This window comes from Humulus lupulus, chromosome 6 (assembly GCF_963169125.1).
Source record: "Humulus lupulus chromosome 6, drHumLupu1.1, whole genome shotgun sequence".
Lineage (NCBI taxonomy): Eukaryota > Viridiplantae > Streptophyta > Magnoliopsida > Rosales > Cannabaceae > Humulus > Humulus lupulus.
In genome coordinates this window covers 16,164,913-16,186,576 of record NC_084798.1, presented here as the reverse complement: position 1 = coordinate 16,186,576, position 21,664 = coordinate 16,164,913, and the positions used below count along the sequence as shown (strand labels likewise).

Sequence of the window (21,664 nt, the reverse complement as noted above, 5' to 3'; positions counted from 1 at the left end):
GGTAGTTTGTGATCTTAAAGGTTATCGTATTATTTAAAAAAAAATTATAAACAATGTTTTGGTTTAATCTTTATTTTAATATGTTTATGCCATTTTTTTATATATATAATAATATTTATTTATTTAAAATTTATATGACAATCATAAAAATATAATAAAAATAATTAATAAATTTTATAAATAAAATATATAAATATTTGAAAAAAAAGCTGTTTCGTTTAGTGCAAGTATTAAGCACATATATTATGTATGTATATCTTAATAAGTTATCTGAATTTAAATAGTTTGATAAAATTAATTAACTAGACAAAAATGTGCTTATAAACAAGAGAAATACATAAATTAAGGATTTCGACACAATAATCATACGTGCCTGTAAAATTTTAATTAGTTCAATATATGTGGACTAAGTGAAATAATACCTAATTTATTACAATATATATGTTAGGAATATTACACTTATAGGGAAGACGATGAGAAGATATTTAACCCATTTTACAAGTGTATATATATATATTCTCTATGGACTTTTTATCAATAAACCTCATATATATATGTAAAGTGTTCTAAAGTGCATATAGATTGGTCGGGTTTTACAATGCTATTAGTTGGTGTTTATAACCTTGTTGTAACATAACAATTTTTAGTTGTAACATTTTTTATTATTTTTTTAATAAGTATTCTAATAATTAAACAATAAAAAACAAATTAAGCATAGGATAATTTCTTTTAAAATTTATCTTTAAAAAAATACGGACATGCATTCAATTAATAATTCTGTCATAAACAAACGCTCAAACATTTGTGTTATTTTTACCAATAATTGATTGAAATATAGTTATTTCTCACACAAGAAATTAGTAAACTAGCATTACATAGTGCCATATTTATAGATTATAAAATAAAACAAAATAAGATACATACTTTCCCTCCCATTTACTTCAAATGTAACCTTGTTTCTTTGTCAAAGAAATAGCCAAGTTTATGTAGTGCCAATTTTCATTGGCCATTGATTCGATGATTTTGTGAGTGAACCTCTCAAATAAATCATCCATGATACATTCTCCAAATTGTTTCATCAGAATAGGTTCCAAAACTGCTCTCATATAATCTGAAACATACTTCCCTCTATTGTATTTATCTATATTATCTTCATCAACATTAGTACTATTATTGATTTTTCCTTTTTCTTCGTTGAACCCAGCATCCCAAGCAATTTCGAAAACTTCAAGCTTCTGTAACTCAAAAGATCCTTCGTCTTCAATCACCATTCTCACTTCTTTCGCAGTGGGACAATACACTGGCATGTTAAAATTGTCCAAACTTTTCTCTTCAACTATACCCTAAAATAATAGATTATTATTATTATTATATATATATAATATTTGCATGTACATTAAATAAAGTTTATATATATTATATTACACAAAATGGTACCTGGGAGACCATGTCATTCAACGCCCTCCCCATTATCTCCATCTTATGTTTAGGGTCATTACTTGTAGCACTGCCCATCATTGTTAGTACCATACATCCACCAGTGACAATTTCCTCTGAACGATACCTTAAAAAGGTTGTGAAATTCTCTTGAAACTGACTCAAGTATGCTTTCCCAACCACATCAGGACTTGCTTTCGTAATATAAATATTCCCTTTGTTATGTGCTTCTCCGGTCTCGCTAACCAACCCTTTGGGAGTCTTGAAACATATTAATATAAATTTAGTATCTTTGGTCGAATAAAACAATAATTTCAAATAAGTGTCGTCTAAACAATATTTAATAATAGTAAATCATGATATTTTATATATATACCTTGGACAACCAATGTAAACTGTAAGAAGAATGAAAGAAGTGTATGAAGTTATTAGGGAAAAGCCTTTCGTAGAAGCTCCCTGGCATGGCCATGACAAAGCATAAGGGACGATCAAACTTTCCTCCCGTCTCATTCTTCTTCTTCTTCTTCAGCCTCTCATAGAAGCTCGAAAGTGATTGAAAGACAGTGTTGAAATCGTTTCCAGGAAGATCATTGAGGAACACTTGGAATGTCAATGGCTTCTTCTTCTTCATAGTCATTTGGTTTATTATTTCATCTAAAATATAAGATGTAACAGCCAAAGAGTTTGGCCCGGAAGAGCAACCCAAGTCAGCTATTCTCATACAATCTGGGAATATATTACAGTAAGCTTCCAAAGCACTCTCTTCCACCGTGGCTTTCACTTTTGAAATAACCATCTTCTGCAATATTATATAATCACCACACATATATATTAACAGTCAGATGATATATGAAATATATATATATATACACATACATATATTTATGTATACTGTTCATACTTGAAGTGAGGAGTTTTCTGCGTAGCTTTCCTTGCCGACACCACCTTTCATGTGGAGAACTTGCTTCTCTTCCATATTTTTTTTCTTCGTATGATTGTGTGGATGAGAGATGCTGAGATGAAATATTAAGAAAAGTGATGGGATATGAGGACTATTTATAATGACAATGTGTTGTCGATACCACTTCACAAATTTCAAAGTTGTTGTAGTTCGTTGGATTAATTAAAAATAAATCCGACGGCATAGATTAAGCATATGTGAATGTATACAATATTATTTAAGAAATTATAGTAAATGAACCATTATCATTTTATTTATTTATTTATTTAAGAGTATATAACTTTAATATATTATTTTTGTTCAATTAGTTTTTATTTTAAAAATATATTCACTTTTTAAGTTTTTTATGGGTCGTTAATTAGTATATTATTTTCTAACTAATAACTAATGTATATGTAATTTGTTGTATGCATGCTATATAAATATATATATTTATATGCTATATAAATATATATATTTATATACTAGATACAAGCGACATGTTCACGTATGTTTAGTTTTATTTATAAAATATATTAATTATTTTTATTAAATTTATAATAATGTCATATAAATTTCAAATAAATATCTTATTTTAGTTAAATAATTTATTTATTTTTGTTTAAGTTTATGTTTCTTCTAATTTTTTAATTTGAGAAAGACAACAAGAGAATATATATTATATGTTTAATGTAGTATTAAATATTATACGTGAATTTTTAATTTAAGTTTCTTGCTATTTTTTTTTAAAAGGAATTTATTAATAATTGACAATAGATTATATTATATATTTAATATGATATTATTCTAATAAGTGAGTTTCAGTGTAATTATATTTTATCTAAGTTATAAAACATATGATTTTATTATTTTTAAATAATTATTATTGTTAAATATCTAAAAAAATATCATATTTTAATTTTTTTAATTATTTATTATTTTTAAATAATTATCATTGTAAAATATCTCAAAATATCCTATTTTATTTGTTTAATTATTATTTTTTTGGTAATTCAGATCTGTATATTGCTAAAAAACAAACACTTTACGACTATCTCAGCACCATATTTGGCCTGTCATTTCTCTATTACAACTGGTTAAACCAATCTTGATCTATATGTTGTATTTTGTTCGGCATATAATTCCTAACTCTACTTTTTACATTACTTTGAATTCTGCTTACAACTATATATGCTCACTCTATATACTTTGTGATTCCACAATGCCTCATTTCTACACCACCATAGATGATAAACCAGAGCTGCAACAGTAGTTGAATACACTTGTTTTCTGAATCTTGTCATCCTTGCCTTAGCTACCCATCTCAGTAATTTCTGTATTGTACTTGCTGCTGTACGCCAATCCAACCATTCTTTGATTTGTTTCAGAGCTTGAAAACACAGATGGCATTCAAAAAATAAATGTTCTCTATTTTCCTTTTTTGTTCCACAGAACAGACAATATTCATCTGGAGCTACATGAAATCTGAATAGCCTCTCTTTCAGTTGCAGCCTATCTAATACAGCAAGCCATAATATAAATCTGTGTTGTAATCCTATTCCAGACTTCCTTGTACCACTTCACCAGCTGCTTAGCAGTAACCAAAGCTTGGTACCCTTCATTCATCGTATACTCTCCTCTTGAGAAAAGCTTCAACATCTGTAGGTCCTTTAATTTCTCCTTGACTTTAACTAGTTGCTTCCAATACCAGCTGCTCATGCTTGGTGCTTTATAAGTCCACCAGTTGGTATCCTTGATATATACTGCATTAATCCATTTTACCCATAAGGAATCTTTCTTTATTTCCACAGCCCACACATATTTCCCCATTGCTGCTATGTTCCATTCCTTTATCTTCCTAAACCCTAATCCTTCTTCTTTCTTAGTTGTACACATGTCTTCGCATGATACTAGTCCCGAACTTCTAAACTCAACCCCTCCTTTCCATAAAAAAATTCCTACATATTGATGCAATTTTTTGTAAGACTTTTTGAGGTAAAATTAGTACCTGTGCCCAATATGAATGGATGGTAAGAAGGACTGAATTCACCAATGTAGCTCTGCCTGCATATGATAGATTCTTGGTACTCCATATTTTGATCCTTTGAACCATTTTCTCCACTAGAATATCACACTCAGCTGCTGAGATTCTTGTTGGGCATATAGGAATCCCTAGATAGCAAAATGGAACTTTGCTACTAGTAAAGCTTGAAGCTGCTGTGACCCTTTTAACCTCTGCCTCTGCCATATTGCTGCAATATATCCCTGTTTTGGTTTCATTCAGATTGCAATCCAGAAGTAAGGGAAAAGAGTTTAAGTCCCTGAAGCAAGATATATATTGACTTATAATCGCCATGACAGAAAATCAATACATCATCTGCAAAACAGAGATGATTAAGCTTAAGTAAATCACATCTGTCATAAAATTTGAATCCCTCTTTCTTGCCAACTTTCAGCATGATTCTAGATAAGTATTCCATCACCAATACAAACAGTAGAGGAGATAAAGGGTCCCCCTGCCTAAGCCCTCTTTTTGCTTAAAAAAATCCATGTAAAACTCCATTAAACATTAGACTATATCTTGGAGTCCTAACACAGTTCATAATAAGACAAATAAAGCTATCAGGGAAGTTAAAAGTAGATAACATTTCTTCCAAAAATTCCCATTCAATCGTGTCATAGGCTTTCCTCAAATCCAATTTTATCATGCATTTTGGTTTTGAGTTTTTCCAACCAAAATGCCTAATCAAGTCCTGGAAAATCATTATGTTATGAGTGATGGACCTCCCTTGGACAAAGCCACTTTGGTTCGGAGCAATAATATCTGGTAGCACTTGCCGAAGTCTCTTGCATATCATCTTGGTTGCCACTTTGTATATCACATTACAGCAGGCTATGAGGCGGTAATCTTTCACAGATTCTGGGCATTTGCCTTTAGGAATCAGAGTTAAAGTTGTTGAATTAATTTCTTTCAACAGCTTCCCTGAGTGTAGAAATGATCTCACTGCCTCACAAACCTCATTTCCAACCACCTTCCAATTATCCTGGAAAAAGAAACTACTAAATCCATCAGGGCCTGGGGCCTTAGATCCAGGAATCTCAAACATTGTTTCCTTTACTTCTTCGTTATCATACTCTGAGAGTAAAATTTTGCAGTGAGCATCTGTTACCCTTGGACCTCTGTTAACTATGTTTGTCTGTACTGGCTTATTGTCCTCCATTTTACTTCTGAGTAGCCTTTGGTAAAATTGCATAAAGGCTGTGACTACTGCCAGTGGATTATCCACCCATCTCCCCTCCATGTCTTGGATTGCATAGATCCTATTCTCTGCCCTTCTCATCTTGATGCTCTTATGGAAAAAAAATTGGTGTTGTCATCCCCCTCTTTCAGCCATTGTACTTTCGCCTTCTGATAAAGAAATGACAGATACCTTTTATTTATTGCATTATATCTTGCTCTATCTTCTTTTTCATGTGTAATCAGCTCCTTATCATAGGGCTTCTGTTGTAATGCAATTTGACTATCAATCATTGCTTGATAACACTGAGTATTTGTAGCTTGAATATCTCCTATCTCAGATTTGTTCATTTCCCTTAATAGCTGTTTGACTCTCTTTAATTTCTTCACCAGCTGAAACATTGGAGTGCTTGTATCTTATTCCTGCCATATTGCTTTCAAACCCTCCTGAAATGTTGGATAATTTTGCCACATTCTGAAGTATCTAAAAGGTTTTTTTACCTTCTGCCATCGGGATACACAGATAACCCCGCTGGGCAATGATCAAAATTACCCTCTGGTAAAAAAACTACTTTAGCTGTGGGAAACTTTTCTATCCAATCTTGGTTTGCCATTACCCTATTGATCTTGGAGTAAATCCATGCATGCTGATCTTGTTTGTTGTTCCAGGTATAAAATGACCCTGTATATTTTATATCTTCCACCCCACAACTCTCCACACACTCCTTGAAAGCACCTGATATTACGTGTTTATATTTTCCACCAATTCTTTCCTCAGCACTTAATATATCATTGAAATCCCCTAGAATAAGCCAAGGACCTCTACTCATAGCTGCAATTTCTTTTAAGTCATTCCATAGTGGTACCCTACCTTTCTCATCATTCAGAGCATATACATATGAAACCAAAAACTTTTCCTTCCCTGCCCTTGAAAATACTTCTAAATGCATTAGTTGGCTTGTACATTTCAAAATGTTGACTGAGAACATCTTCGGATTCCAGCTTACTATTATTCGACCTCCTTTATTCCATGCATTGTTTGAAGAGAAACACCACCCTACAAACATACTAGTGTATACAAACCCCAATTTATGAGTTTGTATTTTATTCTCAAGAGAGACCAACCAATCCCACATTCATTGAGTTGATCAATTTCTTTACCTCTTCCTGTTTGTGGCGATTGTTGATCCCCTGACATTCCAACTTAATATTCTATCCATTTCCTTGGGGAGGCTCTCCCCCTCCCTTCTGATTGTCATTAAACTATCCTTCCAATTCCTTGCCTGTATCCCTTAAAATCTGGAAATTATTAGAGACAGTAGTCACACTAGTTCCTTCTGATAGCACTTTCTTGCCATTCCTAACTGGAATAAATCCTTCCTGATCCGCCCCTGGAGGCTTCTCCACCTGTCCATCTCCTTCTTCTTTCTTTTTAACCACCCATTTCTGTCTCACCTCTCCTTCCTTCTTGCATAACTCAGACCTATGTCCTAATCCATGATATTTCCCACATGTAATCAGGAGCCATTCATATTTCACTGTGAAATGAATGTCCTTATGCAACTCATTAGTAAATGAAATTATTTCAGGAAAATCTTGCTTTATCTTCACTTCAACCAGCACCCTAGGATATAGCAATCTTTCTTTATTCCTGGTGAAAGAGTCTATCATCAGTGGATCCCCAATATGTTTCATTATTTTAAACAGGGCACGTTCCCCCCAGTATTTGATATCTAACCCATAAATATGAATCCACATTGGGGCTGAAGTAACATCTTTTTTCTTGAAATCTGTATGAGCATCCCAAGGCTTCATCACTACAGGCTTATTATCAAAGAACATGTATCCTCCGTTCAATATATTGTCCTTGATATTCGGATCCTCAAATCGAATGATATATACTCCATGTGCTATAGCTCCTATTTTGTCTATTCCTTTATCTTTCCAAATTCTTCGAGCATACCCCTCAAACACACTTAATGGTGGATTGGCCCCTATTACATAACAGACCATTGCTGAATTCCAGTATGCTATTTCATCCTCTATATCCTCCATATCGATTTTGACCCCTTCAGATGCTATCGTTTCCCCATCTAAGGAATCATCAAATTTAGTGTTTAAATTTTGCATCTCTTGCCTTGATCGAAGAATCGGAGCCAGAACAGATTTACTTGACCTTATTTGCGTAGCACACCTCTGCATATTTTCCATATATCGATTACAGTCCATTTGGAGAGCCTGTTGTTGTTGAGTCCGTTCCTTGCTTCGATCGATTTCATCTTCGATTGATCCATCCTTCACATCACCTTCATCTTCCGAGAACTCAATCGCCTCCACTCCTAAGATCTCCTCCATTGCTTTAGTCTTGACCACCGGATCCGAAGAAGACGATCCTCTCTTCCTAGGTCCTTTTGTCACCGGCGTTTTACCCATTTTTTGCTTCATCTTTCTCTTCGCCATAGCTCCAGCGTCTGCTGAGAGAAAAACACTTTAATTATCATTGTAAAATATCTAAAAAAATATCCTAATTTAATTTTTTTAATTATTTATTTTATTTTATTTAAGTTTAATTTTAAGGGTTTACGAACTACCATTAAATATAAGAATATTTTGTTAAATATAAAAATATCCTGTTAAAGGTAACATTAAAAAAAATAAAAAGCCGTTAAAATCAAGAATTTCCGTTATCTACACACTTATTATATATAATAGATATATTTATGATATTTAGTTTCTATCTTTTTATACATAATTGTAATATATGATTTTATATCGTGGTATATACATTTTAATGGTAGTATATAATTTTGTTAGCATAGTGTATATACATTTTTTAGTAATAATTTTGTAAATTTTGTTGGTATATTATTTTTGAACTCAATATATGTATATAGTGGTATGGTATATCATTCAACAACTCATAAAAAACGAAAAATAATAATAATTTAAAATAAAAACTAATTAACAAAAAAATAATATATAATATACATACACCATAATATTAAAATATTTAGAATAAAATAGTAATTTGCTAATTAACATATTTGGTAATATGTAATATTAAAAATACATTTATGCTATTTTACTACAAAATTAAAAATATAAATATGTGAACTTACTTTCCCACACCATTAAAAGTCATTTTGTACCAACCCTCATTTTATTATGCAAAATAGTCGTTTGAGGTTAACTTTGTTGTATCATAAATATTATTGTTATCAAATTTCCAGTCATCATACTTTTTGGAAATACATAACCAAACTAGACCAAGGAGGCATTCTGTGTTTTATTAAAATATACACTTTGTACGTTATATTTTTAATAATGCTAATTTGATACATGTAATTTGAAATCATACATATTTAGTACCATAAACTCAAATTATTAATCAATATAACTAAACTGTGTTCAATTTTATGGTTTCAAATTCAAATTTATGATGCGATTGATAACTATTTATAATGAGAATGTAGTGATACAACAGTACAGATTATATATGTGAAAACTATACATTATTGTTACTGAAGAGTGATTTTTTAAATTTGTTATATCATATATAGTGCTATCAAATTTTCAGTCTCACTAATAATTAGTCTAATTTACTAAGATTTTGTATAGAGTACGCTAATTAAGTGCATGTAATTAGTCTTCTAATTTTGACCATTTTCACCAAGTACGTAATATAGTCACATATATTCATGTGACATTATGCGTGTGTTCATTTTCAATGAAGTACAAATTTCACTTAATTTTGCAAATTATAATTGATAAGATAATCATGTGATTAAATTTGATATTAATTTTCTAACTATTATTCTATACTACAAATGATCATTAATTTTAACATAATTGTTAACATTATATACTTGGTGATTAATGATATAAACATTAGCCAATTAACAAAAATCCATTTCTCCAAATTTAATTTAATTTAATTTAAACAAGTTTATATATACTATATATATAATTACAACAATTTTGTGAGAGATTATGTTTCATAAAATTCAATTGATGTGATTGGAGGGGATAATATTTATATTAAAAAGAATAATATAGTAATTTTAACACTTAGTTTCCTTTCTATTATTCTAACTTATACGGAACAATATAGAAGAAAATTACTATCTTCTCCTTCTATCATATTTTCTATCATTTCTAAAATCTCTATCCTTCCTAGCATAGTTCCCTTTTTTGTACAAGCGGTACCTATAACCCAAACGAAAAGAAAGGCAAGAAAAATTGCTGTCTTTTACAACCAAACAAAATGAAAAAGAAAGAAAGAAAGAAAACTATTCCAAAAAAAGAAAAGAAAATGATCGTCAAATAAATACAAATCGACCATGTTTATACTATTATTAGGACAATTACAAAGTCGATATATATATATATATAGTTTCTTATGAAGTGAAGTGAAATGAATTGTGTCATTACTATTTCATTTGTCAAATACATCACTTTTCATCAAATGAGTTTTTTCTTTTTTCATTTGATCATTTATTAATTGAATTTTTTTTAAAGAAGAATTTGGTTGAGTGGATTTATTATGATATATATAACTCTTCTATTATTGTTCTATAAATTAACTATATGCATTTATAAAAGAAGACGAAAATTAAGGTGAGCAAAAATTGCTCATCTTTGTGCACATTACTAGTACGTGACGGTGGCAGAGCCAGAAGCAAAGTACAATGGTGGCTAATAACTTTTTTACTGCTATAAAAAATATTGAGAAATTCCTCCTTAAAAAAGATTATTGGTGTACCATTTGTGTGCTACTTTTTTACTGCTATAATTATTAAAAAAAGAAGCAATAAATAAGAAGATACAACACAATTAGGTGAGATATTTTTATTTTATTTTGAGTTGTCTTATAGTTAACTTTTATAACAACATATTTGAAATTCTTTATTTTATGATTACCAACTTTATATTTAATTAAATGCGGAATAAAATGTTGGTACTGGAACAAATATTTCGTAGCTACAAACAGAGATTCTGTAACTACAGAAATACACAACAAAATGATAAAACAGAAAATTAAAAACATATTGAGTTTTTTGACTTGGTGTCAATATTCTTTCAGATATTAGTCAACGGGACCACGCCTAGAGATAAGATTCATTAATAAAGTTTCTCAAAAATACAAAGTATATTTGACTTAAGCAAAGATTAGACTCCCTCTGATTTAATGTCACAAGCTTGATGTATTTTCCACTTGATGAATGAACCTTATTGAAACTTCAAGAGCTCGAACTCCCTTCGATTTGCTTGAAGAGTGCTTGCTTCCTCCAGAGGCAAGACTAGGATGAACCTTCTCCCAAACGTGTGCTCTTTGCTCTTCTCTTTGTTGAATTATTTCAATACACAAAACACATACAAAGACACAAAATAACAGAGGTATAGCCCAACCACTAACCTGTACACAAGAAACACTCTTTTTGTAAAGATGTAAAATAAGTTTAAGAATAGACAAAAGAGTTAACCTAGACAAGGCTGCTATGGTAAGTATTTATACACAACATACTCACATAAGACAGTCTTTATTACATTGAATCATCCGTGATCTAAGGAAACAGACAGACTGTCTGTAGCTGTAGAATAGTCTCTATTTGAGCTGTCATTGCAAGACCCTATCTTCGGTTTTAATAAGGATCAATCCGATCCTATCTGTTGAAATCTGGTCAAAAGAATGAGGTTGTCAAAAAAAATCATCCAAATATAAAATAAATCAACATTTATTATTTGATTCATATGTTAAAAGCTAAGTATATTGTTAAACTTTCTATAAATAGAATATATTGATATAATCAACTTTTTATATAATCAGAACATAAATGTGAACAGAATAAAAATGAAATAACCTTTAATTGAATGCCGAGATTATAAGAAATAAATAAAAAATTATCTTGTCAAATATAATTTGCCAAAAATAGAATTTACAATCTCCCCCTTTGACACTTTGATTGACAAAATATTTTGGATGTAAATACCCAAGAAGAAATGTTAGAAACAATGAGAATATACAATATCCCCTGCACATAAGAGTTACTAACACATAAAATAAACAAACATGTTAACTTTTAAAGAAAAAGTTTAACACAACAACTCACCTAAAAATAGGGTCCAGAGTTGTAACCAACAACAAAAAATAAACACACTACTCCCCCTTTTTGTCTATCAGTAAGGCCAAAGAAAAAAAAACCAAAGAGAAAACCAAAAGAAACAACCAAACACAAGGTTCAACTTGACATAAATACTACTCATGCAGCAAGAAACTTCTTAATATAACTGAGATGTTGAAGGGTAGAAGCTTGGCCCTCCTCCAATTTACCAAACCGAGTGGTAAATTTGGCAATTTCTGTCTGAACAGATTAAATGGATGGAGCGACAAAAGGTGATCCTGAATCTACAGGAGAAGCAGCACGCACAGGTGGAAAATATATTCCTTTAGGTTGCTTAGAAGGATCAAACTTCTCAGAGGGTTTGAAAGTCATCTCAGACATAGGAGGCTCTTCAGATTTAGTGTCTAGATCAGCTTCTTCTGTGAAGACAACATTTATAGATCAAGTTAGGAAAAAGCAAATTGTTTAATGCACTAAATGAAAGAACCAAACCGTTGACGTAATTTTTCGTCAACTAAAATAAGAAGAGCAATTAAACTGATAAATTGTTCTTAAAGAATAAAAATGAACACAATGGATTTTATGTGGTTCAGTAGTTAAATCTATCTTGTCCAAGAATCACTTTTATTGATTGATCTACGTTAAATTAAGCTAATCACTATGGTGCAAGTATTTATTGACCTGATTACATATACTCCTCCCCACGATCCAAGGAAGAAGTTATACAAATATATTTATTTGAATTTGAATTACAAACAAATCAATCAACAACATAATATCCAAACTAATCCCTTGAATATAGGAATGATTTACTTGAATATTTCTTTTTGACGCTTCTTAAACACACTTTCAAGCTAATCGTAATACTCTTCAAACTGGAATGTCATTTAGATCTCCTAGCCGATTCTCTTACTTCGAGCTAGCTAAAATGGTATGATACTTCGTAATTACAGTTACATTATTATTAATAATAATTGTTGACTGCGTTTTTAGCCAATGACGTGAGAACTTCAATAACGACAAGCCTTCAAGAGAATGTAAACGACAACAGACAGTTTAAACAAGAAAAGTAAATAACACACAAGATTTTTATAGTGGTTCAGCCCCCATTGTCGGTAATAGCCTAATCCACTTAGAGTTGTGATTTATAGATCCGTACTCAAGATCAGATGGACTGAGCCAACTGATTTTCTTCAGTACAGATTACAAAAATACAAGAATTCTCTCTTATTTCAGCACTTTCTCTCTAGAATACTCAGACCCAAATTTTCTCTCTCTGGAAAGATGAAGCAGAAGAAGCCCCTCTCTAATCTCATAAGCTCTCTATTTATAGGCTTAGGGTCATACATACGGTATCCCTTAGAACTGTGATATTTTATTATATTTATTACATTTAAATTACAAAGAAACATTCAAAATTCAAAATGTAACAAACCCTCCATTTGTGGGAAGAATGGGAGATTCCCGCATATCTTGTTGAAGTTGTTTCTGGGAATCTTGACTTAGTCTCCTCTAGCTAGTTGATCCACCTCCTACTGACCACTCATGTAAGTGTTGGTCGGACGTGCATGGTGGTAGGACATGTTTTTGTGGGTCGAACGTGCATGGTGGTAGGACATGCACTTCTCTCCTCTAACATGGCACTCTCCTCTAGCATGCCATGTTTCTCCTTGAACCAATCTCCTTGGCCTCTCACCTCGGATAGGTCCGAGGCAAGCTCCTTGAAGCTTCTCACCTCGGATAGGTCCGAGGCAACCTCCTTGAAGCTTCTCACCTCAGATAGGTCCGAGGAAACCTCCTTGAAGCTTCTCACCTCGGATAGGTCTGAGGCAACCTCCTTGGCATCTCATCCTTGGGGTCTCCTAGGATCACCCTCTTGGGGTCTCCTAGGACCACATCCTCTTTGGGGTCTCCTAGGACCACTTTCTTGAGTTCTCCTCGATGCACCCTCCTTAGCTCTCCTAGGATGCACTCCCCTTATCTCTCATAGGATGCACTCTCCTTAGCCTCCTAGGATGCACTTTCCTTAGCTTTCCTCGAACCAAGGTGCACTTGGCTTGGTTATAACATCTTTCAGGCAGTCCAAATTCTTCGTCAGTCTACCGGGTCACTTTATCACAACTCTGAGGAGTCAATGTATTTATTGACTATTTAATGTGTCTTTTACGGACCATGTACTGCCATTTGTCACCTTTATTGCCACGTTATTGATCTCCAATTTTTGGGTATAACAATAATATTTAAATTTGAGCTTATTGAGATGTCTCCAAGCTTATTATCCGAGCGAAATTCCCTTGTTATCGGAAACAAGGTATAACACCATCACGACACAACCACATCCACAAGATTATTACTAGATACAAACAATGTGCAATATGCATGTTTGCTTAGTTTTATTTATAGAATTTATTAATTATTTTTATTAAATTTATATTAATGTCATATAAATTTTGAAATAAATACCCTATTTTAATTAAATAATTTATTTATTTTTGTTTAAGTTTATGTTTGTTCTACTTTTTGAATTTGGGAGTGACAACAAGAGATTATATATTATATATTTAATGTAATATTAAATATTATACGTGGATTTTAAATTTAAGTTTCTTGCTAGTTATTTAAAAAAAAAAATAGTTTGTTGCTAATTTACAGTAAATTATATTACGTGTTTAATATGATATTATTCTAATAAGTGAGTTTAAGTTTAATTAAATTTTATTTAAGTTATAAAACTTATGATTTTATTATTTTTAAATAATTATCATTGTAAAATATCTCAAAATATCATATTTTAATTTTTTTTAATTATTTATTATTTTAAAATAATTATCATTCTAAAATACCTGAAAAATATCATATTTTAATTTGTATAATTATTTATTATTCTTTAATAATTATCATTGAAAAATATCTCAAAAATATAATATTTTAATTTTATTAATTATTTTATTTTATTTAAGTTTAAGTGTTTACAAACTACAGTTAAATATAAGAATATTCTGTTAAATATAAGAATATTTTGTTAAAGTTAACATTAAAAAAAATAAAAAATTGTTAAAACAAAAAATTTCCGTTATCCATACACTTATTATATAGAAGAGATATAAAATTTATATATATTTTAAAAAATTATATTTTTATATTTAATGAATATTTCTTTTATTTACTTTTATTTTATTATTGTTTAACGGGTCAATTCCAAATAACTTAACAATGTTGAAACTTTTTTTTTTTTTAAATCTAAAATAGAATAAATAAAAAATATTTTGGTTCAAATAATTTGTAATTAAAGTAATCAACAGCTAGCTCCATATAACAGTATTAAAATACAAACAAACAAAAAAGAAAAAAGTTACTTATGTGGACATGCCTCAAGTTCTCAGCCAAATGCTTTATTATAAATAGTTCTCATGTCTCGTGTCTCAATTACGTGTTCTGATCCATTACAAAGAAAATTAACTTGTATCCAAACAATACCAAATAACTCCTCACTTCAAGTATGCGCAGATACACACACATATAATACTGTCATGTGTATTATTTTACAATTATAATATATGTTAATTTATGTTATTATATATTGCAGAAGGTTGTGATTTCGAAAGTAAAAAGCACAGTGGAAGAGAGTGCCTTAGAGCATCAGCAACGATGGTCACCATCGTTGCTTATATTCATGTGAGTCCCAAAATCAATCAAATACCATATATATTTGTAGAGTCCCAGAATTTACTTAGCTAGTTAGATAGTAGTAGTAGTAGTAATAGACTATGGATTTTGGTTCAAGCCGGGACTTAGTTGGAAACTCCTAGCAATAGTTATGGATTTTATAAGTTTAACCTATAGTTTAAGAATACTAATTATAACATAAGGTTTGGTTAATATTGTTGGTTATTAATATGATAATTATTATAACCTAAGGTTTAGATAGAGCTAATAAGAATATGACACTTGTCATGAGCATGGTTATTCCTAAGGTTATGATTATTAATGAATTATTATTTTAATGATAAAATAAGAGAAATATAAGACTTAGTCTTCACTAAAATCTGATAGGAGCATGATATTTGTCACAATTTTATTTATTTGTGATTTAGATAATTAAATAGATTTTTCGTAACTTTAGGGCACTGTAACTTCCGACCTGTTTTTGACCCAGTTATGTTATGAATTTCGAAAAATAGTATTTCTAGAAAGTTGTAGATAATTTAATTAGATTTCTAACGGTATAAAGAGAGTCTAAATCGGAGTTCTACAGCTCTAGATATGTTGATTTTACTGAAGGGGAGTTTAGAGTTACGAAATTTAGGGAGTTAGAAGTTAAGATTCTATTTGTTTTTATTATTTTAAAAATCAAGCTTTGAATCCTTAAATCTCTCTGAAAAATTTGACCAATTCCTAAGCATTTGGCTGAAGGATATTCAAATATTTTCAATTAAATTTATTATTTTTATTCAAAGCCAAAAAGAAGATTTTTATTCCTAGAACTCTATAAATAGGACCTAGCACCAAGCCTTTTCATTCATTCTTCAAGCATTGATTAGAGCCTTCCATGTGCTAGTGAGACTATAGAGTGATAAACACTTGGATTGGGGTTATAAGCTTAATAAACACTTGGGAAGTAAGGTTATAGTGTATTTCGGTTTCGAGGTATAGTTCGGTCATAGAAGCATTCAAGGTATTCCTAATTCTAGTTCCTTTCTGTATTGCTTCTTATAGTTTTTCTCTACTCAAATCCTAACTCAGTCTTTTCTATTCTTAGGCATCTAAGTTTTTCGAACTTAAGGTTTTCATTGGTAAGTATCATTTCGATGGTGTAGTTTATTCTTTCCATCTCTTTTCTTTAGTATACTCACCTCTATATTATGGTTTTTTGGAGTGTTCCAAAATCCCGACTTTGTTCTCATCATCCCGGTATATTGGTAAGGAAAATAGGCTAGATCTTGTATGTTTGTATGATATGTTATGTTTTTATGTTATGTTATGATAAGTTTATGTTTTTTATATGTTATGTTATGATTTACCCTACCTCAAATATTAGACGAAGGACGTAGATGGGTTATTATACACTACATGTAATCTAACCTACCTCAAATATTAGACAGGGGAAGTAGATGGTTTATCACATGTCATAATGGCCATTATTAGTATAGTCTTATATAGTATATGTTATGACATGTTTTTAGCATATGTTATGATATGATTTTATGTGTATCTTTATGTGGTTAGTAGTTTTTCCTTGTTGGGCATTAGGCTCATTTCTTTATGTTTATATGTGCAGGAAAATGGTTATGGCGGCGGAAAGATTTTTGGCAACTTGAGGATGTGTATTGAGGCAGAATGGAATTGGTGGATTGCGCGTTCGATTCGAGGATGAAGTTTTTAAGTCTTTTAGTTATGATTTCAATGTATTATTTTTCCGCACTTAATTTTGTAACCAATTTATTTAAGTTATGTTTTGTTTTCAAAACAATGGGATCCCATATCCTAAATGAATTTTTATGTATTTAACCTTTACTTTACAGTTTTTAAATAAAGTTATGGTTATTTCATATGTACGTTTTCTTAAGATTAGTATAGTAGTCATTAATGGTCCAAAGTCTAGAATAGTTGTGTCATTACAATATTCAACTCTATTTTTTGGCAACGTTTCCCATTGGCAACGCTGTTTTGTTTTTTCTTTCTTATTTTTAGTTAATATTGTATTAATTGAATAAAATATTATATTTAGCCTGCAATGGAGATGCTCTTAGGGGTTTATAGTAGTATGTTGCCAGAGTGTATGAGAATAGGTGATTTGGATTGCTCTTCCTGGCCATCTGCCCTCACTGTTACATCTTACATTTTGGATGCAATAATAATGTCATCATCCCAATTCTTGGATGATGAGATGAATAAAAAGAAGTCGTTGACATTCCAAGTGTTTCTCAATGATCTTCCTGGAAACGATTTCAATACCCTCTTTTCAATTGCTTTCGAGATTTTATGAGAGGCTGAAGAATAAAAATGGTGACAAGTTTAAACCCTTATGCTTTGTCATGGCTATGCCGGGGAGCTTCCATGGAAGGCTTTTTCCTAGTAACTCCATGCACACCATTCACTCTTCTAACAGTTTGCATTGGTTGTCAAAGACAGCTAGTACGTATACAAAACTTGCAAAAACTAGGGCATGTTTGACATTGTTTTTTGTTTTTTATTTTCAAAGTTGTGTTCTCAGAAATTAGAACAGAAATTAGTTTTTGTAGTTTTCAAAAAACAAGAAGTATTTGGTTAATGTTTTCTAAAAATAATTTTTTAGTTTTATTTTTTTTAAATCTTAAATAAAAAATTAACAAATATATTTACAAAGAGAAAAATCTTTTAAAAGTTTGTAATAAATAATGAGATAAAATAATTTGAAAGAAAAAATGATGAAAAATAAGGAGTGAGAAAGTAAGAAGAGGAAAAAAAAAATCGTTATCCTATTAAAAACAGAGTTTAGTTCTCTCGCTCTTCTCTCAGCTTGTGCTGGCGCCATGGCGGGGAGACCGAGGGTTTCGAAGAAGAAAGTCACACTGAAGAAGAAGAAAGGTCCATCATCCTCAGATCCAGTAAAGAAACAGAAATCTATGAATGAAATTCTTGGAGTGGAGGCCATAGATTTCAACCTGGAATCGGCAGAGGAGGCAGAGGATGAGATTGCCGATATTGCCGCATCTGAAGCTCCAGTCCGCAGCGAAACGCCTGACTCGGAGAAGATCCTGGAACAGCATTTAGAGGTGAGATCGACGCTGAAAGATTGGGTTAGTGTGTTGAAAGGGGCTTCCGTTCCATCTAATGATACAGGTAAACCCAAGCTCATCCTGATTCTGAATCTTGATTCAGAGGATCAGATTGGAAAATCAGGGGAAGTTGTTGATTGTGTGCAAATTGAGCCAGAGGACATAGAGGATGAGATCCTATACTGGAGTACAACAATAGTTTGCTATGTGTTGGGTTCTAATCCTCCTATTTCAGTAATGGAGGGATTCTTTAGAAGAATTTGGAGGGGGAAAGGAGTGGAAAAAGTTGGTTTATTAGCACCAGGTGTGTTCATGGTGAGGTTCAATACTCTGGAGGAAAAAGATGAGATCATGAATGGAGGCTATCATTTTTTTGATAAAAAACCAATTATAATGAAGAACTGGGATCCGAATACTAGATTTACTAGAGAGGTTGTTCTGAATGTGCCACTTTGGGTTCAATTATGTAATTTGGACTTAAAGTTTTGGGGAGAGAAGGCTATGACAAAAATTATGAACTCTGTGGGTAAGTATATTCGGCAAGATAGAGCAACTTTGGCTAGAGAAAAATTACAATATGCTAGGGTGTTGATTGAAGTAAATATCTCTCAGGAGCTACCGAATGTGATTAAATTTAGAGATGAAAATGGAGAAGCAGTGTATGTAGACCTTTATTTTGAATGGAAGCCAGACCGGTGTGCTAGCTGCAAAGGATTTGGGCATAAGCAAGAGGTATGTAAGAAGAAGACACAAAATGTTCCTGATAAAGTCTGGAAGCCAAAAGTCATACCAGATGCTAGTACAATGCCAGTTCAGTTTACAAAGGAAGAAGGATCGCAAAGGGGGGGGGGGGGGGGGGGGGGGCGGATAAAGTGATTGATGCAGAGGGTTTTGAGAAAGCCAAAGGTAAAAGAGTTCAGATTGGTAGCATACCACCAGTGATCGTTGGTAATTCTTTCAATCTTTTGAAAGATGAGGCTCATAGGTAGGGGCAGGAACATGGTGAAGATCAGGAGGAAAGGGACACTACTAGTGGAGGGGGAGCTCCTCCAGTAGTAGATGGATAAGTTGTTGGGGTGGAATGTTAGGGGACTTAACAAAGTCAATAAACAACGAGAAGTTATGAAAATGATTTCTAATTATCATGTGGGCTTTGTTAGTCTCCTAGAAGCAAGGGTTAAGGCTACCGAAATGGGAGCCTTATACCTCCATATGTTTCAAGGGTGGTGTTTCACTACTAATTTGATGAATCATCCAAACGGCAGAATTATTGTGGCTTGGAATCCTAGAAGTTTTGATGTGAGTATTCAAGGAAGCTCAAGTCAATGGATGCATTGTATTGTGGAAGCCAAAACTGGTGAGAAGTTTGAACTCACTTCAGTGTATGAATTCAATGTTGTTAAAGGAAGAGAGAGTTTATGGAGTGATTTGAAAAAAATTAAGATTGAAGTTAAATTCCCTTGGCTTGTGTTGGGGGACTTTAATGCTATCTTGTCAACTGAAGATAGACTTCGTTACACTGGAGATGGCTCGGATTTATTTCCTTTTCAGAACTGTGTTCAGTATTGTGGCCTTGAAGATGTTAAGTTTTCTGGTTCCTTTTTTACTTGGAACAATAAACAAGAAGGAAAAGCTAGAGTTTATGCAAAGATTGATCGGGTTTTAGCTAATGATCACTGGCGTGAGCTGTTTGAGGCTGCTGAAGTGAGTTTCTTGCTGGAGGGAGATTTTGATCACTGTCCATTTGTGGTAGCAGTCTATCCTCAGTAGGAAGTTAGGAAACCGTTTAGGTACTTTAATTTCTGGAGTACTTATATAGATTTCCATCAGAAAGTAGCTCAAAGTAGGGAGGAAGAGGTTCATGGGAACCCAATGTATAGGCTGGTTGTGAAATTGAAGAGGTTAAGAGCTGTTTTGAGATTGATTAATAAAGAAGGGAAAGGTGATGTGTTTGTTAAAGAGACAGAGTCCTTTGCTGAGTTGATCAAAGCTCAAGAGAAGATTAGAGAGCACCCAGGTGACATCTCCTTTATCCATGAAGAGATTACAGCCAGGAAAAAGTATGTTGAGGCTCATGAGGATATGTTACAATTTCTTAAGCAGAAAGTGAAAATTCAGTGGTTGAAAGAAGGGGATCAAAACACGAAACTGTTTCATAATAGTATTAGAAGCAGAAGAATTCAAAATGCAATCTATTCTACTTGGGATCTTCAAGGGAATCGCCATGATACTCAAGATGGAGTGAGCCTTGCTTTTCAAGAGTATTATTCTGACTTGTTGGGAATGAAAGTGGCGAGCAGGAAGTCTGTGATTGCTAGTATTGTTCAAGAAGGGCAGGTTATTTCGGAGAGTCAAGCTGAGTTCTTGGTAAAGAGATTTACCGAAGCTGAGGTCAAGGCTGCAGTGTACTCGATTCCAAATGATAAGGCTCCAGGACTTGATGGGTACAGCAGCGCTTTTTTCAAGCATACTTAGGATATTATAGGTGAGGATTTGGTTAAAGTAGTTCTTTCTTTTCTTCACTCGGGGAAAATTTTAAAAGAAATCAACTCTACTACTATCACTCTCATCCATAAGATGAAATGTCCTCAGAATGTGAGTGATTATAGGCCGATTGCCTGCTGTAATGTAGTTTATAAAGTGGCCACTAAGATGATTTGTGCTAGGCTGAGAGAGGTTCTGCCATCCATCATCTCAGAAAATCAAAGTGGCTTTGTTAAAGGGAGGTTTATAGCTCACAACATCATGATTTGCCAAGATTTAGTGAGACATTATGGTAGGAAGAGTGCGCGTCCTGCTTGTTTGATGAAAATTGATCTTCAAAAGGCTTATGATACCCTTGACTGGGACTTTTTACAAGAAATGTTAATGGCGCTTAAATTTCCCAGCAAGTTTATAGAGCTAATCATGGATTGTGTGACAACTCCTCGGTTTTCCTTCATGATAAATGGATCCATTAATGGTTATTTGGCTTCTAAGAGGGGGTTACGTCAAGGGGATCCAATGTCTCCTCTGCTTTTTGTTATTGGGATGGAATATCTTTCAAGAATCCTTGTCAAAGTGACTGAGCATCAGAGATTTAAGTTCCACCCAAGATGTGAGGGGTTGAGACTTACTCACCTTTGTTTTGCTGATGATCTGTTATTGTTCAGCAAAGGAGATTTTGATT

General features: G+C 32.3%; 2 protein-coding genes across 2 annotated transcripts; one reads left to right on the top strand and one right to left on the bottom strand.

The window, feature by feature from the left end:
* Nucleotides 1-776: 776 nt before the first annotated feature.
* Nucleotides 777-2,441, bottom strand: LOC133783837 (probable caffeine synthase MTL2). The gene is made up of 4 exons (XM_062223456.1): nt 2,339-2,441; nt 1,814-2,236; nt 1,438-1,698; nt 777-1,343 (listed from the first exon to the last, which is right to left on the bottom strand). Exons 1-4 carry the CDS (start codon nt 2,411-2,413, stop codon nt 942-944), a joined length of 1,161 nt encoding a protein of 386 aa, XP_062079440.1. The 5' UTR covers nt 2,414-2,441; the 3' UTR covers nt 777-941.
* A 15,808-nt stretch (nt 2,442-18,249) lies between these two features.
* Nucleotides 18,250-20,970, top strand: LOC133784754 (uncharacterized). Its single transcript, XM_062224031.1, has 3 exons — nt 18,250-19,310; nt 19,656-20,233; nt 20,315-20,970. The coding sequence occupies exons 1-3, from the start codon at nt 18,250-18,252 to the stop codon at nt 20,968-20,970; spliced, it is 2,295 nt and encodes a 764-aa protein (XP_062080015.1).
* The last annotated feature ends 694 nt before the right edge of the window (nt 20,971-21,664 follow it).

Bases quoted from the DNA above. Each gene is read 5' to 3' on its own strand.
- LOC133783837 (XM_062223456.1), bottom strand. From the start codon at position 2,413: ATGGAAGAGAAGCAAGTTCTCCACATGAAAGGTGGTGTCGGCAAGGAA. The intron at 1,699-1,813 runs GTATATATATAA...ATATGTTTCAAG, and splicing joins GTTTACATTGGTTGTCCAAG to ACTCCCAAAGGGTTGGTTAG. The intron at 1,344-1,437 runs GTACCATTTTGT...CTATTATTTTAG, and splicing joins TGAATGACATGGTCTCCCAG to GGTATAGTTGAAGAGAAAAG.
- LOC133784754 (XM_062224031.1), top strand. From the start codon at position 18,250: ATGGCGGGGAGACCGAGGGTTTCGAAGAAGAAAGTCACACTGAAGAAG. The intron at 19,311-19,655 runs GTTTACAAAGGA...GGGCTTTGTTAG, and splicing joins GCTAGTACAATGCCAGTTCA to TCTCCTAGAAGCAAGGGTTA. The intron at 20,234-20,314 runs GTCCATTTGTGG...GTACTTATATAG, and splicing joins GGAGGGAGATTTTGATCACT to ATTTCCATCAGAAAGTAGCT.